Source organism: Marmota flaviventris, chromosome 17 (genome assembly GCF_047511675.1).
Source record: "Marmota flaviventris isolate mMarFla1 chromosome 17, mMarFla1.hap1, whole genome shotgun sequence".
NCBI classification, from domain to species: domain Eukaryota; kingdom Metazoa; phylum Chordata; class Mammalia; order Rodentia; family Sciuridae; genus Marmota; species Marmota flaviventris.
The window spans coordinates 37,636,668-37,655,577 of record NC_092514.1 but is presented as its reverse complement, the minus strand read 5'-3'; the positions used below and the strand labels follow the sequence as shown (position 1 = coordinate 37,655,577).

Below are 18,910 nucleotides of genomic sequence, written 5' to 3'. Positions count from 1 at the left end.
GATATGATTCAGAGGTAACTGATCAAAGTTATCCTTCCTAACAATCAGAGTATCAAATCCCACAGGCATACTTGTTAACACTGTAGTATTTGGAATGGAGACCAGAGCCCATACCCCTAAGCTATCCCATCACTTCTCTCCTGGCTCTTGCATCCCTGAAAAAACAAAAACAAAAATAAAAACTCCTGGAAATGCCAGGCTACTGGGAGGAACTGGTTTGAAAACCATTACTTTAAACAATATGTGAAGCAGAATTAAATTTACAAACTAAGAGTTTATAGAAGTTTCTAGAATCTTCAGTAAAGACCAAGCACTTTGGGGTAATACAATTTGAATTTTAAGGTAATTCTTTTGTTTCAAGACAAAACAGTCTTTCATTCTAAAGTTTAAGGTGTCAGCTATTAATTAATATAGAATTCTTTTTAGTATTTTTAGAATATTTTTTCCAAAGATGGAAATAATTTTTTCATCGTGACAATCAAAAATGTCTCCTGACATTGCCAAATGTCCCTTGAGAGGCAAAATCACCCCCAGTTGAGACTTAGACAAACCAGAAAAAGTATAAAAAGAGGGGAAAAGCCACCTAGATTGTAGGCTTTCAGTCCATGGGATACAGAAGACAATATGCAAGCTGAATTTGGAGCTGAAAGCCACAAATAACCAGTTAAAAGTCCTTGAATTTTTAAAGCATGGGACAGGGGTACTTGAGACATGTTAGTGTTTCCTTACAGGTATATAGACCTGGTAGAAGGTAATAGAGACAGGTTAGGTATACCTCCTGCACAAGATGGGACACATCTACACGTAAGATTCAAATGTCTGCTAATGAGCTGTCCCTCTGGGACACGTGGCTTGCCTGAGTTAGGCCTGTGTGTGCTCTCTGTGTGTGGTGGTCGGTGCGCTGCAGGCCATCAGGACAGTTGTAAGAGAGGAATTTTGTCCAAAGCTTGTATATATTGAAGTAGCTAAAAAGGCAGAAGTTTTTATAACTTAATTCAGCTCATAGAAATAAACAAAAAGTGTATTCTCATCTTTTATAGATATGTACATCTCAAAATTAATTTTGTATATTCAGAAAAAAAGGTCAAAATTCTGTTAGACTCATATTCTTTTTAACTTTTCAGAATCTGAAGGAAAAGGTCTTTGGCTTTTAGTCTTAAGGTCATATAACTAAAAGTGCAAGTTCTGTGTAATACTTTATCTTCATGATGGAGTAGTATGTCAAATAAAACTTGAAGGTTATTTGTTAGGGAAAGCTGGGTCTTGTGGTTATCAGAAAATGGATTGGGGAGAACATGAAGGAGTAGATTTGGGAATACAATATGGTGACAGGATCAAAAGAAGAATTCATAAGAAGAGAATATTGTCTATAACTTTTGCCTCTCTGACAAAGAGTTTCATGATATAAAGATAACAAAGAAATTTTAAAATAAACTCTGTTTATTACAGAGTTCACATACTCTGTTCGAATGTGTGCTCATTCCTCATTAACACTGTTCACACAGTTCACATCAGGGGAGTCAAACATGCTCCAGAAACCAGTGGAGGCATCTTTGTGTTCCACCTGCACTGGTCTCTGTTCACTTAGAGAATTGCTTTCTCACTGTGTCCTACAGATTGACTACTTCAACAATCAGATCATTGTGGACCTTGTGGAGCAGCAGCACAAAGGCATCATTGCCATCCTAGATGACGCTTGCATGAATGTCGGCAAAGTCACTGATGAAATGTTCCTTGAGGCACTGAACAGTAAATTGGGCAAACATGGTCATTTTTCCAGCCGAAAGGTAATGTGCTTAATGAGATCTTCCTCTCATTTTGATCTGTCAGATTTTGCTCATTGTTTGACAGAGTTAAATTACTTTACATATTGGATTTAAAAGAATGTCCACTCGAATAAGGAGAAAAGCCATAAGCATCATTGAATGATTTATTGGCATGGTTAGTTCTGCCTCTCTGGTTTATAGAATGACGAGATTGATAAAATCATAGCGTTGTCCAGGAGAGGGAGCTCCAGACCATTTTATTTGCTAGAAATGGGGAAAATGAGCATGATTCTTTGGAAAGCATGATGTCATTGACAGCCAATAGGTGCAGAGTCCTGGTTCATGTGCTAGAATTTTACTCCTGCATCTGATAATTCTGGCACAGAAAATAGCTTTTGTCCTTGACTTTTCACTGTAATCCTCATTTGCAAGATGCGGTGTGTGCTCTGCCATGGTTCTTCCGACTATGTGACTTTCTTGAAAACAGGAAAAATTGAAACTATAATTCTGGGTATCACAGGGAAACTCATTGCTTGAGCAAACAGGAATCCTTTTTGCTCTCATTTTTCACAATCTAAAACTGTCACAAGCAAATCACTTTTCTGTAATAACTGATGGCAGTTGTGGTAATCAGACCTCTGTGTCGGGCCCTGCTGTTAGTATTTGTTCAGGATCTGTGTTGAGGAGGGGCATGTCACCATCACCCCTGGCCTTCTCCACACATACAAGCTTGCCTAGCAGCCATAAGCTGAAGGAGAACACCTCCCTGCTCCTTCATGTCCTTAAATAAAAGGGCAAACATTTCTGCTCCTCTATTATTTTATAAATCTATGACATGCTGCCATTTTTTAGCATGAATAAATCTATTTTCTAACTTTGTTGCCTTTGAAATTATATAATCAGAACAGGGAATTCCACAGTTATCTAGTCAAAGCACATATCATCAAGAAATTGATTACTGACAGAGGTATGTTTCTGGCTCATTATTTGGGAGATATTCTCCTTAGGCTGTTACTGAGGATTGACTTGTAACCTGCTACAAATTGGCCTACAAACACCTCAGACCGGTCTTCGACATTAGGGTTCTGGGCTAGGAATACTCAGTCATTCCCCACTTGAATCCCAAATAATTATCAAGTGCTTCTCATTTTCCAGGTGGAGGCAGAGCAGTAAGCAAAGTTAGAAGCAACCTAAATGATTTAGAGTGACACATTTAAAAAATGGAGTGATTGCATGGGAAAGGCCTTATCTTTGATGGATACTTTATAAATGCCTGTTGTAATTACAAGTCAGGTTGTGGAGAACCCCTAGACCCACCCACCAAATGATAGACATTCATCGGTATTTATGAAGTTAAATTGAATTGATCACGATCATGCCAAATAATTGCATTCTTTTTTTTTGGCTTTTCAAACAGACCCATACTTTAATAGATCCTTGATTTATGACAATGTAAGTTTCAGACTTCTCAATAATTGATAATTAGAAATTCATGAGAAAATAAAATGAATCAGAATCCCTACTACACACATGTATAATCTATTTTAGGTGCCTTAGAGACCTCAGTAGAGAAGTTAAAACTATAAACATTTTAGAAAATAAAGCAGAATATTCATGACCCTGTGATAGTGAAATATTTCTTAAATAAGAAAGAAAAAAATCCTATAGTGGAAAAATAAGGCAAACTGAGCTATTTTCAAAGTAGTTGGTGGAAGACCTCAGAGTACCCTCGGCAAACTGTTTCAGTTTGTGACAGTCAGTCGTGTTGAAAATCAGCTTTTATTTTAAAAAAAAAAGATGTATTTAATACATCTTATTTAAATCTTCATTTAAATAAATACCCATGAGTCACACATGAGAAGTCAAGCCCACCTTATTGTAAAACCATCTTTCACCTTGGCCATTTCTATACTTGAGTTAAATTTGTCTACAAATATTTTGAAATATAATCTTACTCTTCAGAGAAACTGTTCATAATTTTTTAAACACTTGCTACTGATTTGATAGAAAATGCTAATTAGTGATTTATCTGTGATGTTCCCACCCCACTCCCAAATTGTGGAGCTCTGATTTCCAAACTATCAGGCAAATGGCTCCTTCTTCTTTTTTCTGGGATCCCCAGGACAAGTACTGAGATGTGGATTTTTAAAGTGTGCTCTTTTCTGGGATTTTTGCTTAATGAAGAAAAGAAATGAAATAACCAAGTGTCAAGATATTTTTAATCACTATGTACTGTTTTGTTATATAATGCCATTAACCTGTATGATCATCATTTGCCACTGATTAACTCGACTTAATGGCATATTAAAGGAAGGGTTTCTGGCATATAATGTTTATTCACTTATGGACTAAACTACTTCTTTGATGAATTAAAGTTACCATGCAGAGGCATGCAATAACCCAATAAATTATAAAATACTTTTAAAGTAAAAAGTTAAATTATAGGGGCTGAGGTTGTGGCTCAGCGGTAGAATGCTTGCCTAGTATGTGCGAGGCACTGGGTTCAATCCTCAGCACCACATAAAAAGAAAACAAATAAAATAAAGGTATTGTGTCCAACTACAACTAAAAAAATAAAGTTTAAAAAAAGTTAAATTATAAATATATAATTATTGCCACAAATAAAAAACGAAAGAACCCTTTTTGTGTTCAGATCAATTGAGACTTTTGCAGTGTATCCAAAATGTAAGGATATTTCATTAGCCTGTGTTGTGGTGCACACTTGTAATCCCAGCTACTCAGGAGTCAGAGGCAGGAGGATTGCAAGCTCAGGGCCAGCTTTGGCAACTGGGAAGCCCCCTGTCTCAAAATGTAAAATTTTTAAGTGCTGGGAGCATAGTTGAGTTGGTGGAGTGCCCCAGTGTTCAAAGTCCCTAGTAGACACTCGCGCGCGCATGTGCACACACACTCACACGCACACACACACATATTTCATCACTTGGGTTCTTTTCCTTTTATAAATAAAAGGGTTTGTGAAAGGAGTTAGTAAGAGGGAAAAATAAGAGAAATTGCATATTTTGAAGATTCTTCCGTATATAGATGCTTTGGTTCACTCAACTCTCAAAAACTCTGAGAAGAGAGAAAGGGTGGGTAGTTAGTAATGCCCAGATGTGAACCTTGGAATTCTTGTTCTAATTTCCCATAATTATTCATTTGTCAAATTAATAACTATTCCTTTAGCGATTGGGGTTGTTTGCTCTCCAACATTAGAATCTCCGTGGGTTTTGCGTGTAACTGCAGCCAGCGCTGGGGGGAGTCTTGATGACTGCTTTAGAGCCTGTAGGACATCCAGCCATCTTCCCAGGGCAAAGGTGCTCCTGGAAGGGAAGACAGCAGAAGGTTATGGAGACCCCTGGGGCACACACGAGCTGCCTTTCCATAGCTATTCCCCTTCCCTGACAAAGAGCTGCACACAGTAGGTCTCCTGTGAACTGGAGTCCTCGAGCGGCAGGCAGAGGAGCCAGGTCCCATGAACATGCTAGAGCACAGGCGTTATGTGGGTTCCCGAGTCCTCCCAGGACTGCCCTGGGGAAGCTGCATGGTCCTGTGCCAGTTACCTGGCCTCTTGGAGCCTCAGTCGCCAGGTGTGTCAGAGAGAGGCCCTAGTACTTATTTTAAGTGTAGGTTATGAGGACAGAATGAGATGTGTGCACCTCACAGATAATAAGTGCTCAGTGTGGGTCTCCTTAGGTGGAAGATGGAGGAGAGAAAACATAGCTGGTTGTAGCCGAGATTGAAGTGACAGATGACAGCAGAGGTTGTTTCTCTCAGGGATCCACACTTCTTCCCTCACCTGGCCTCCCATCCCCTAGACACTAACCTCTGCATCCAGCTAGTCCCTAGGGGAGTCATCCACGTCTTCCCAGCTGGGGCCTGGAGCTGCCACACTTCACTTCCACTGTCCAGAATGTGGTCACGTGACCATATCAATTGCAAGAGTGGCTGGCAAATGGAGTCTAGCTATGTGGATTTTTTGTGAAAGTCCATAGTTCTTACCACATAAGCCCCACATAATGTGATTTTACTCATGATACCATCATTTGTGACACTAATATCATCTCATATGAAGTTGTAATGTACCTTTAGGAAAGCAAAAGTGTCTATTTTCAAAATAATCTCCTCCCTCTCTTAGGTCTGTGCCTCAGACAAAATCCTGGAGTTTGATCGGGATTTTCGAATCCGGCATTATGCAGGCGATGTGGTGTGAGTATCTTACGGGAGTGGCTAGCATGATGATTTGCATGCAACCTTGCTTCAGAAAATGCAGTCTGGGAAACTACCAAGTGTTTGCCTTTTCGTTTGCATTTTTGATCATTTTTTGTGTCAGTATATTTTTATCTTTTCATTTGAAAAAAAAAAAAAAGACACACAACACAGCTTCATTCATTCCTTGCTTTTCAAACATTAAGCACACACTGTATGCCTGTGCACAGTTCTCGGTATTCAGCAACAATCAGTGGATGGATCAGTAAATCATGCAAATTTGTTAAGGATTGGGATAGAGATGTGGATAAAATGGGATCTGTTCAGAAGAAACTAGCAGTTTAATGGAGATATAAGCAGATACATCATCAAGTCATTATGATGGAAAAAGTAAAGAGTTAAACTGGAGAGGCACAGAGCATTATGGGAGCAGTGAGGAAGGATAATGAACCCAGCGCAGGGAGGGTAGAGAAGTCTTGCTGGAGGAAGCAATATCAGAGGGAGAAACGAGGGCATATTCAAGTAGAAGCAGCCGCAGACACGAAAAGGCCCAGCGGCTAGATCATCCCTGTACTGAAGAGCTACCAGTAGCCAGATATCTACATAGGCAGAGCTGTTTTACTGTACTATTTTTCAAAAATCATTGAAAAAGTAAAATTCTTATACATCACATTTTCTGATTATCTTACAGTAAAAATAGAAATGGATGAAAAAATGTAACTATGTTATGTGAACTATGGCATATGAAGTTCCAAGTGCTCCTGTCACAAATTATCAAAAATCAGTGGCTTAAAACAACGGATGCATTCTTCCACAGTTCTGGAGGCAGGGACACACCCTCCGGAGGCTCCTCCTTTTCCAGTTTGTGGCTTGTAGTCACATCACTCGAATCTCTGCCTCCATGGTCTTTGAATGCTGGGAAATTCTTTCATAGAAAAAAGTGGGAACGGTGCTAAAAAATATTCAAGAAATAGCAACTAGGTTCCTTTGATTGGGGTGTATCCTTTTAGCCTCCTCTTTGGTATGCCTGTCTTAAAACTCCCTCTGCCTAAAGGAGAAGAGGAGGGGAGTGGGCAATACTGAGGAATAATATTGGCCAAACTTATTACATGCATGTATGAATATGTAACAACAAATCCCACCATGATGTACAACTCTAGTGCACCAATAAAAAAAAAAAAGTGGAAAAATTGTGAAGTCAACAACTAAAAAATGAAAAGCCAGGAGTATTTAAAGAAATAAAAATTAAAACCTCCCCATCTTTATCTTAAAAGGACATGATGATGTCATGATAGGCCTATCTGAATAATATAGGATAAGCTCCTCCTCTCAACATCCTTAACATATTCAGAGAAGATGACTTTCCCTGAGCTCCAGGGAGTTTGATCTGGTTATCTTTTGTTGGAGGTCATTTCTCAGCTTACTGTTTCGGATGTGTTGTTCGCTGTTTGTTGAACACTGCTCCTCATCTTATAGTTTAAAGTAGTCTTTTCCTTTTTGCTTTTTTTTTTTTGCATTAGGAATTCTTTCCATGTAACCTATTACAGGAAGAGATTAAACAAGAACAAAAGCAAATGGTCTTCTCTATAAATGCTGAAAAGATATTTGAAGAAATTTTAATAGCTATTCCTGATTTAAATTAAAACTCTAAAATGATAAAATAATACGGCTCAAGATTATCATCCCATCTGTCAAACTCGCCGTCAGTGCTGCAGTGGCACCTTTTTCCACTTTTCTGGTCCTGTTCCCAGGCCCAGAACACTGAGGAAAGAAGATCCAGTTCCTTACAGATAGCCCCTGCTGAAAATCCAAGCTGTACTCACAGAGCACTGTCTCAGAACTCAGAATGGCATAAACCCAAAGCTGGACAGAGGCCTCTGAGACCCCCCAAGTCCAGCCTCCTTACTTTACAGAGAAAGAATCTTAGAAGAATGAGTAAAAGTCATACCCAATGTTACATACCAAGTTTATGGAAGAACTGAGACAGTAGGTTTTCAGACTCCCAGTCAGAACTCTAGTTGATATTTAATGCCTCAGATTTCTTCTTCTCTCCCTAAGCCCTTCATCCTCTTCTAGTTTTTACTGAGTGTCTTCTGTATACACAATACTTTATAAGGCATGGTCCCTGCCCACAAAAAGCTTTACATGAAAAATGCATCCAAACACATATGGTTATATGTGTACTTAGGCACACACACATATACATACGAGTATACAATAAAAGATGGTTTAAGTTATTGGCCATATGAACAATAAAAGTGTTATCTGAATTTGGAGTTAGGAAATGGCATGATACCTTATGCTATTGTAGTGAAGCTAAGAAGATTGATACTGGTTTTTGAATGCTGGGAAATTCTTTTACAGGAAAAAGTGGGAAAGGTGCTAAAAAAAAAAATTCAGGAAAGAGCTACTAGGTTCCTTTGATTGGAATGTGTTCTTTTTTGTAGCACAGATGAGAAATGCCTGGAAAAGTAGGTTGAGATCAAATCACATTCTTGAAAGCCAAACTAACGACTTTGAAGTTGGAGTTGTGTGGGTTTGACAATAGATTGAGTCGGGTGACTTCAAGAGTTCAGTCAAAGTGATAAGAAGGTATTAGGGAGAAGACCTAGGGTGAGGCAGGCAAGGAGATGACTGTGGATGTCGTGACCTTGAAGTGCCCATGAGCAGCATACCCTGGAAGAATGTTCTTACAGAATTAAATATGTAAGGCAAGGGGACAGGAGTAGAAACCTGGGAGTTGTCTTCACTGATGGGATTGTCAAAGAAGAACATGTAGACAGGCAGAGGGCAAAACTGTTAAGGAGAACTCTACCGTTTGCTCAACCTCCTAGCCTCCGCTTGATCACCCCAGCCCCAGGACTCCTCCACCACACTGCTGTGTGCTCCCCCTAGAGGCCATGGCTGTCACTGCAGCGGTGCAGCTCCCACACCTGCTCTTCTGGCCAACTGCAGCCTCAGCTGGGCTTTCAAGACCTCACTCTCTCCCTTCCTCCAAACCACGAATACGGGGCTCACTTCTCTCCAGAACTCCCTGCCTATGCCTGCTCCCACCCCTTCACTCTGCTGTTTCCCTGTGTGATCTGCCTGCTTTTTTCTCCTCTGCTTACCCAATTCTTGCCGTCCTTGCAGTTCTTCTTGGATTCTTTACCCTACCCTGAGCACTGAGTGGTCCTTAGGCAGTCGCTTGGCCTCCCTACGGAAGAAACATTAGTGCCTGTATGTGGCTGCTTTGCCTTTCTCTTAGGAATGCTGGGTGATAAAGACAGCTCTCTGTTTTGAAGTCGTCTTCTTGAGGTAAGCAATGAACAATAGGAAATAATGGTCTTAATCAGAATGGATAGGACTGATGTTGGCTCTCCTTCTGAAGAGGAGGAACAAAGTCCCTTCTATTTAGTGGGCAAATTTGGTGTCCCTGGACCCACAACCGGGTGGACAGTACCAGCCGTTTAGATGATTGATTGCATATTCAACAGTGGAGAGGCTTGTAATCTTCTAGAAAAGCTGAAATGTGGCTCTTGCATGGCGAATGACTCATGTTTTCTGTGTTTTCTTTCTACTAGCTATTCTGTCGTTGGCTTTATTGACAAAAATAAAGATACTTTATTTCAAGATTTCAAGCGTCTTATGTATAACAGGTATGATTAATATTTTACTGATTATCTTTAAGCTCTCTGACAGATATTACACAATGTATATATACAGGCACATTATTATTTTATGTGACTATTTTAAGAGTTTCTGGCAGGTTTTCTAGTTCTACTTTGTTGTGCTTAATGAGTGAAACAGTACATGACCTTACAATGATAAAATCTATAAACTTAGGAAGGAACCTGCTATTAATATGGTTTTCTTTGATCTCCCTTGGGTTGCCACCATTTCTCTGTTTACTGTCTCTGTCGTCCCCTACCAGTGTACTCAGCAGTCCCCAGGCCAGGCTAGTGGAGGCAGAAGTGTCAGGCAACCTATAGCCCAACTGAAAGTTTTGCACACTCACATTCCCACTGCAGGGTCCTTGTCCCCAAACAAGAGACCACTCTGATGTCAGACTGGCATCTAGGGTCGGGGCTCTGATCCTGGCTGCGCAGACAGAATTTTCCCATGAACCAACTGGGTATAATAAAAGCTGGACAAAATAAAACCAGACAAATGACAGCAAGTTAAACCCTATACAGAACGAAGGCTTAGAAGGAAGAAAGGAAATTCTTGGCCAGCTTCTTATAGATTCAAGAACTCTATTTACTTTTTTATAAAAGTCTATTCAGTCAGTTGGTCAGTAGATCATCAAAAACATATTGATCACCTTCCAGCCACACATTCTTCTGTGCTTTAGGACATGGCAGTGAAAACAACTTGGACAAAGCCACTGCCCTCATGGAGCTAATAGTCTAGTGGAGGTGACAGTTAATAAACAAGGAAACAAATGACTTTCAGGTCTGACAAGTGCTGTGCAGAATAATAAAGTAGGTCAGAGTACCAGTGAAGGGCAGCGGAGCAGAGGCAGGCAGGGAGGCCAGGCGTGAATGAGGGAGGGAGGAGCCAAGGCTCTGAAACAACAGAGGGAGCTGAGCGGACTGACAGCAGGAAGGACCACAAGAAGGCCAGGCTGGCTGAAACCCAGGGTGCAGATGCAGAGAGCTCCTGGGGCGGTGGGGAGGCTCAGGGTGCTGCGGTCCCAGACCAGCCTGTCCTATGCTCACCGCTGGCCTCTACCCTGCTGCATTCCATCTCTTCCTTCTGCAGCCCTTATGTTGAGCACCTAGGGAACGGAAATTTACTCAGTTTCATACCGGGGAAAGGAAAGTAGGTAAACTGGTGGCAGCGTAAGCACAATCCGCACTAAATGCCGGAGTTAATTCTTTTCTTTTTCAACCTCCAAGTTTTTTAGAAAAATTTTCTTCTGACAGAGTTTCCAGGAAGGAAGCAACATTTTGAGTTCCAATTACTTTAAAATGAAAAGTACCCAAAATGAAATAGGAAGAAAATCACAGTTGAGATCACCACACATTTTTAAAAATATCTCCACAGAGTCAAATAATGAATATGTAATTTTTAACATGGAAATTGGGCTGAAATACGTTTTTAGAATCAGATTGCAACAGTCCTAGTGACATAGCAATAAAATACCATAACTGCCAGAGCTATCTGTAAACGTGTTCATAAATTCAACTACACTAATGGGATTTGCTAGAAGACAGTGTAAAAATGACTATTTTATATATCCCTACCTATATTTTTTTTCAAAGAGCTGCTTTTTGTAGTTTTATCTATTCTGTATGAATATTTCTTTCAATCAGAAGACATTTTTACTTTCTTGTTTTCTGCCATGATTTTGAGGATATTTTTCCTATGGTTTGTCCCCTTTTTGGGGGACGGGGCACTAGGGACTGAACTCAGGGGCACTCAACCACTGAGCCACATCCCCCACCCTATTTTGTGTTTTATTTAGAGACAGGGTCTCACTGAGTTGCTTGGTGCCTCATTTTTGCTAAGGCTGGCTTTGATCTCACGATCCTCCTGCCTCAGCCTTCCGAACCACTGGGATTACAGGATGCACCACCGCCCCCGGCTCTCCTCATTTCTTAATCATCACAAAATCATTTTATGTATATATTTTAGGAGGCATTTGAGGGTTCTAGGTAACACTATAGATCTCACTTTGAAGAAATTTTTAAACATGCTCTGCTTTAGAAAAGCTTGTGGTACAGTATTGGTCATTATAGCAGCATAATTTTCTGGATGGAACCATTTGTCCAGTTAGGCCTTGTGGGTTCAGTCTGCAGTCCAGTTGGGATTCCCAGGACTCACTTTTGTGGAGTTGCTTAGCCATTTTTGTTCAAGTTATTTGAATGCAGCTTCTGAATTGCTCCTTCTGTGCTTCTCAGTTCAAATCCTGTGCTGAAGAATATGTGGCCTGAAGGCAAACTGAGCATTACAGAGGTGACCAAGCGACCTCTGACTGCAGCCACCTTGTTTAAGAATTCTATGATTGCTTTAGTTGACAACCTTGCTTCAAAGGTAATTATTTTCCTGTCTAAATATCCATTCTAACTCATAGATTTCCTCTTGATATATGTTAGAATGCATGTTATGATTTGCTTTTTAGGTAGTTATTTTAATCAAATTGGAGAACATATACTTAAAATGAGTGTTATGATAGAATTTTTCTTTAAAAAAAACTGTCTGGATGAAATAATTGTTTGTATTGTAAATTTTCTTAATCTGAGTATTTTGTTCTATTGTCATGGTCAAGAAGAAAACCTCAGCATGGTTTAAAGTGTATGTAGAGTATACCATTCTGACGAAATGAACTTCAGCCCCGTGCTAAAGAAAGGGATTGGCAAGAAACAAACAAACAAAAATTCTTGAGTTAAATTGTGGTACTGCATCATCATTGTGTTCAAAAATTAAATGACAAGCTGGGCACCATGGGGTACATCTGTAATCCTAGCAGCTCAGGAGGCTGAGGCAGAAAGATCTCAAGTTCAAAGCCAGCCTCAGCAACTGTGAGACGCTAGGCAACTCAGTGAGACCCTGTCTCTAAATAAAATACAAAATAGGGCTGGGGATGTGGGTCAGTGGTTGAGTGCCCCTGAGTTCAATCCCTGGTACCTGCCTTCGCCCCCCGCCCAAAAAAAATGACCAGGGAGAATTTTAACATGACATTATTTAGTATTATCCTTAGGCTATTTTAAATAGTTGATACATAAAGATGTGTTATGGACATTTATTTCTAGTTTGATTCTAATACTGTTTGATAGCTTAAGTCTGTTCCCCTCCCTTAAAGAACAGATTCCTACTCTTAACTGCTGATGTTGACAAGTTTGATAAATTAGGCAGCATTCTGAGACTTGTTATTTTTAGTTCTTCATTTTTATCTTTCTCCTCTGGTGTTTTTCCTATGTGTTTGCTTCTCTGATATTGTCTTTTTAAAATCAATTCCCTCTCTAAGAATTTAAATTGAAATCTATACTGTTTCTGGTACTTCACTGTGGATGAATTAGGCAAATGCTACAGGAGTGCATAGGTTCAGTAGCTATTTCTTTGCATCAGGATTCTTTGGCTTCAAGTGCCAACAAATAAGCATAGTTGATGGCTCATATGATCAGATCTCCAGAGGGGCAGGAGTAAGGACCCCGCCACTGAAGGCTGGACTCCATCAGCAGTCCCTATCCTTGTCTCCATGCCATCTTCAGTCAGCTTAGTCTAGAAAGGTGCACTTAGAAGGAAGCCATGTGACACAAGAAAGAGCTGAGCACTGAGTCGTGTGAAAGGTGTTATTTAATAAACTGGGAGAAGAATCTTTTTTTTCTGAAATTGGTAAATGTTTGTTTAAAAAATAAGAATTCTAGAACCTTCTATAATATCTGTGTCAGAAATTGCATTCAGGTTTTAGTAAAAGAGATCCCCAAATTGTGGCATAAACAAAAGTTCATTTCTCTCTCCCACAAATGAAAAAGAGAAGGCGTCCCAGACCTGCAGTCACAGATCCAGGTTATCAGGACTGAGGGACCACGACCTACCTCCTGTTCATGGCCTCATCCCCCTGTCAAGAAGGCAGCTGGGACTTCCTTTTAAAGAGCCTCCTGGAAGCCCACGTGGTGCTTCAGCTACCTTCCTTTTGCTCGAGGGAGGCTGGGAAGTATATTTTTATTCTGGTCAGTAGTGCATCACACTAGAAATAAGAATTCTGTTTCAAAGTAGGAAAAAGATATGAGATATAAGGAAAGTAACTAGCCTAGCACTCTCTGCCATAGCTTCGCAGTCTCTCTGTGAGGGGAGGGAAGGAAGAGAACAGGGACAATTAAAGAAAAAAAAAAACATGGGGTAGGGGGAAAGGAAGAATGTTAGGTATAAAAAGTGCAAAATAATGTGATAGAAGTAAATCTGAATCATTGGAATTCACCATGAATGCAAATAATCTAAACAAACAAAATAGGTAGAAAATCCAGCTAATTACAGGAGACACACCTAAATAACACCTAGCAGATAGCTTTAAAACAAAGAGATGAGCCGGGTGGGGTGGTGAACACCTGTAATCCCAGCAGCTCCAGAGGCTGAGGCAGGAGGATCATGAATTCAAAGCCAGCCTCAGCAATGGGCGCACAAGGCGCCAAGCAACTCAGTGAGACTCTGTCTCTAAATAAAATACAAAATAGGGCTGGCTATGTGGATCGATGACAGAGTGCCCCTGAGTTCAATCTCTGGTACCAAAAAAAAAAAAAGAGAGAGAGAGATGAAGGTACATCAAGCCATTCCCCTCCCAAATGGTTGAAAGCACCCCAAAGAAACTAGTAATAACAAAACAAAAATGCCCAAGACAATAGAACTGTTTTGAACTGAATACCTAACAACATAGCCATATGTATTATGAACTCTATAAAAGGGAAAAATACTGAAAAAAAATCTTAATATTTTTAGTTATCAATGGACCTTTATTTTATTTATTGATATTCAGTGCTGAGAATCGAACCCAGTGCCTCACACATGCTAGGCAAGCACCCTGCCACTGAGCCACAACCCTAGCCCAATATTGAAAAATTGTAAAGGCAAAATTAGTAAATCCACAATCATAATGGAAGATTTCAAACCAGTTTTACCAGAAGCTGATAGATCCAATAGGCAAAGAATTAGTTAGTAAGAATGCAGAAACTTTGAAAACCAGATTCAAACTTTATCAAAATAAACTTGATTCCAGGGATTAGGAAGTATCCTTCCAACAATACATAGAGCATTTAAAAAATTTGACAACATGCTCATTCACAAAGACTCAACTATACAGATAACATTCCCCATCCTGAAAGCAAGTGAAATAAAACTCAGTATTTTTAATGTGCTTGAGAACTTTAAAAACCACTCTCCTAAATAACTCACAGATTGAAGAGAAAAACACATAATTACAAAATATTTGGAACTGCACAACAAAGAATTTGTCCAAATTTATAGGGTGCTACTGAAGTGATTTGTCATGTCTTTATAAAATAACCAAGAATGAATGAAGTTCAACTCAAAAAGCTAGAAAAGAAGCTCTAAAGAAAGAAGAAAATGGGCTGGGGATGTGGCTCAAGCGATAGCGTGCTCGCCTGGCATGCGTCCGGCCTGGGTTCGATCCTCAGCACCACATACAAAGAAAGATGTTGTGTCCGCTGAAAACTAAAAAATAAGTATTAAAAAAAAATTCTCTCTCTCTCTCAAAAAAAAAAAAAGAAAGAAGAAAATAATGTTTAAATATTAAAATTTTAAATAGAAAAATCAAAAAAATAATCAAATAGATAATTTCTCTAATAAAACTGATAATTTTAGATGAAAAATGTTATAACTTTAGACACTAGAGATTTAAAAAGCATCAACATATTTTGAAAACTGGTTGCCAGTAAATTTGGAAATTTAGTTTTCTAGAAAAATGTTTTCAAAATTAGTTCAAGAAGAAACAAAATTTGAATAAATCAAATCCTACAAATTCTGAATTATGGAAAGGGAGGGAGGATGGGAATAGGAAAGACAGTAGAATGAATCAGGCATAACTTTCTTGTGGTCATAAATGAATACACAACCAGTGTTAGCTCCACATTATGTACAATCACAAGAATGAGAAGTTATACTCCATATATGGGTGATATGTCAAAATATATCCTACTATTGTATATAACTAAAAAGAACAAAGGAAAACCTGAAAAAAAAATTCTGAATCACAAATCAGATCTTTACTCTCCCCAACTCTGTCAAGGACACCAGGCCCAGATGGTTTTACAGATATATTTTATAAAACCTTAAAGGAGCCTACAGTTCCTGTCTGTTTGGGAGGATGCAAAGAGAGTCCACCACCCAACTCATTTTATGAAAGTAATATTACCCCAATACAAGGCTAATATCAGAAAATAAAATGAGAGAATACTTTCAGATGGGAACATAGATGAACAGATCTCAAAAATACATATGAATAATGTATTTTTTGGCAGCATGATAAGCAAGGTACCCTCTAAAGTCAACTCAAAATAACTAAAATATTAGGTAAAGTACTAAAATCAATTTCCTGAATGCAGCTGAGAACTAATGAAAATAAGGAATAAGCATGCCAGGGGGCGCTTGAATGCAGAAGTAACTGAGCCAAAGAAGGAATGATCCAGAGCCCTAACTGATATCTTGAAGAGCCAACTAGCTAACTTTGAGTGTGGTTATTCAACCTTGAGGTGGCAGCCAGGCCTGCCCAAAGCAGGGTCTAATGTGAGATTCTGTACACATACAAAAAATGGCAGGTCTTCAAGGACTACCTCCCTAGAGGTCTGTATCTGGAGTGAACTGGAGGAAAACTGCCCATCTTGGTCCTTGATACTGAGCCAAGGGGTATGTTGAGGGGGTCAGGATAAGTCTCTCTTGAGAGTGTATATTTACAAGCCAGCTTTTATCAGGTTTGCAGCCCAAATTCACACTAACTGGGTGGACTGGAAAAGTTCCAAGCCAACAGTTTGTTTTAAAGTGGTCTGAGTCCTACGTTGACCCCAGGCATCTGCAAGAAGGGAGCACAGTTTATTTTCCTGAGGAAACCACCTTCATACCACACCTTAAAGAAGTTTCACAGATAAGTTCCAAAGAAAATAAGGAGCTCACAGTGAGGAATCTCTACAAGATAACCACGCGAACTAACCGCAGGCTCAGACTTATGAAAACTTCTGATGCTGGAATGATCAGAAATAGAATACAAGAATGTTTAAGGTCTCAAGAAATGAAAGGCCTGATAATCTGGGAAAGAGCAAGCAACTCTTGCTCTTTCGACAATTGATAGAAATAAAGTAATTAAAGTTTAAAACCCAGTGCATGGGTTTAACATCCAATTTAGACAAAGCTGTCAGAAAAAGTAAAATATAAATAATAAGAATTAAAGAAATTAATTCTATTTTAACTAAGAAATGAAACCTGTAGAAGAAACACCAGGAGACATGGAAGATGAAATGAAAAGGTCTAGCATGCATCCAATCAGCCATATAGAAGGAGGGGAATGGGCAAAGCAGTATTTGAAGAAATGTTCCTGAGATTTCCAGGAATGTTAGAGAACACCACTCAACAGAATCAGGAAGCCAACAGAATCCCAACTTGGAAAATTTTAAAGAAATCTCCATAGTGACACCTACTGAAATTCCAGGACATCAAAGTATCTAGCTGAGAGCCAAGGGTTGGGGGTGGGTGGGAGATTGGCTTTAAAGGAATAACAATTAGGCTGAGTGAAAATATCTGTTAACCAAAATTCTATACCCAGCCTGGTGGGATGGCACACACCTATAATCCCAGCAGCTCAGGGGGCTGTGACAGGAGGATCACAAGTTCAAAGCCAGCCTCAGCAACTCAGCGAAGCCCTAAGCAACTCAGCAAGACCCTGTCTCAAAATAAAATATGAAAAGGGATGGGGATGTGGCTCAGTGGTTAATTGCCCCTGGGTTCAATCCCTAGTATTAAAGGGAAAAAAAAAATCTATGCCCAGAAAATATGTTTTTCAAAAACAAAGGCATAACAAATAATGTTTCTAAAAACACCAAAGCTGAGTTTACCAATATTAAATCCTCACTAAAGGAAATTCTAAAGGATATACATCAGGCAGTAGGAAGAATATGGCAAAAAGAAATCTGGAGCACAAAAAGATGAGCAAAGAAACAGGCAAATATGTGGATGCGTATAAATAATCTCATTCTGTATATAAAATGTTAGAATTAAATACCACAACAGTAGCATATGAATTGGAAATGGGGTCATATTTAAACATTAAAACCTTCAGTTACTCAGGAAAAGAATAAAAATATGGTTTAGCTTTCAACTCTGATAAGTTAAAAATATGTGTTAAAATTTTCATTGATAGAGTAGAAATAGAGTTTGTGACTTACAAACTAATAGTGGGGGAAAGAGCCCTAAGAAAAAACAACATTGGAAAGAAGAGACAAAAGAATATACAAAAATTGAGGGCAATCAAGGTGGTAGAAATAAATCCAAATGTATCAGCAAGTATATTAAAATAAAATTAATTATATCAAGATAAAATTAAAGAAAGACTCCAGATATATACTATTTATTAGTGACATCTAAACATAAGGAATTAGAAAAGTTGAAAGAGTGTGTCAAATTCTGGCAATCTGGGATCAGCTTTATCCTATTTCAGGACTTACAATTGGTAGCTGAGGGATGGGCTGCTGTCACTAAAAGTGGCTTGCCATTCACCTTTAACTCCCAAGGTTAGCTCTCCAGGATTTCAGACCAAAGCACAGCCCTTCTGGCAGGGCCTCTGTCTCTGGCTCCAGCTCCCCCACCCCTCATCAGAAGCTGCACCCAATCTGCCCAACCCATGACTGCCTTCTCCATCAGCAGTAGCTTCTGAGAAAACGACCCAGGCAACCGGCTCGCTCCTGGAGATTGTAGTCATCTTCTGATCCTGGAGAGCTATTTCCTCAGTCTTATTAGGTCTGTGTGCATGGAAGAGGACCTTTGCCTGAATTTGGTCTAGCACCTTCTTTTCAGTGACCTCATCAGGAAGCTTGGTGTGTACCATCTGGTCCTCCAGAAGAGGGAATCCGTGCTCACTCACTTCCTTGGGATCTGTCCACAGTGTTTCAAATGTATACTCTTTCTTCTCACCTAGTTTATCTTTTGATGGAGAAATAGATTCTGTTGATTTTATATGCTTCTTGATGGCACTATAAAGTGCTATGGACACATGACCAGTAAATTATTAAATGAACTTGACTTTGACTGTTGGACAATGCACAAAGCAGGCTAAATAGGTGAATATTTAAATACAGCCTCTTCTATCTAATGCATGTACTGATCAGTGTACTTTCACAAGTGATGTTTTCACATAAAATATATAGAGAGACAGGTTTAAAAGTTTAAGGGAATAAGATCACAATTAATTTCTGCAATTTAACCTTTATACCACAGTGAATTTGTCAAATTTAGGA

General features: G+C 39.3%; 1 protein-coding gene across 1 annotated transcript in view; it reads left to right on the top strand.

Annotated features, from left to right (window-relative positions):
* Myo1d (myosin ID) overlaps positions 1-18,910 on the top strand; it is a 310,288-nt gene that overhangs the window by 103,659 nt on the left and 187,719 nt on the right. The window contains exons 11-14 of the mRNA XM_027924185.2: positions 1,617-1,787; positions 5,899-5,969; positions 9,533-9,607; positions 11,855-11,987. Of these exons, the coding sequence (XP_027779986.2) occupies positions 1,617-1,787; positions 5,899-5,969; positions 9,533-9,607; positions 11,855-11,987 (450 nt within the window). The remainder of the gene's footprint in view (positions 1-1,616; positions 1,788-5,898; positions 5,970-9,532; positions 9,608-11,854; positions 11,988-18,910) is intronic.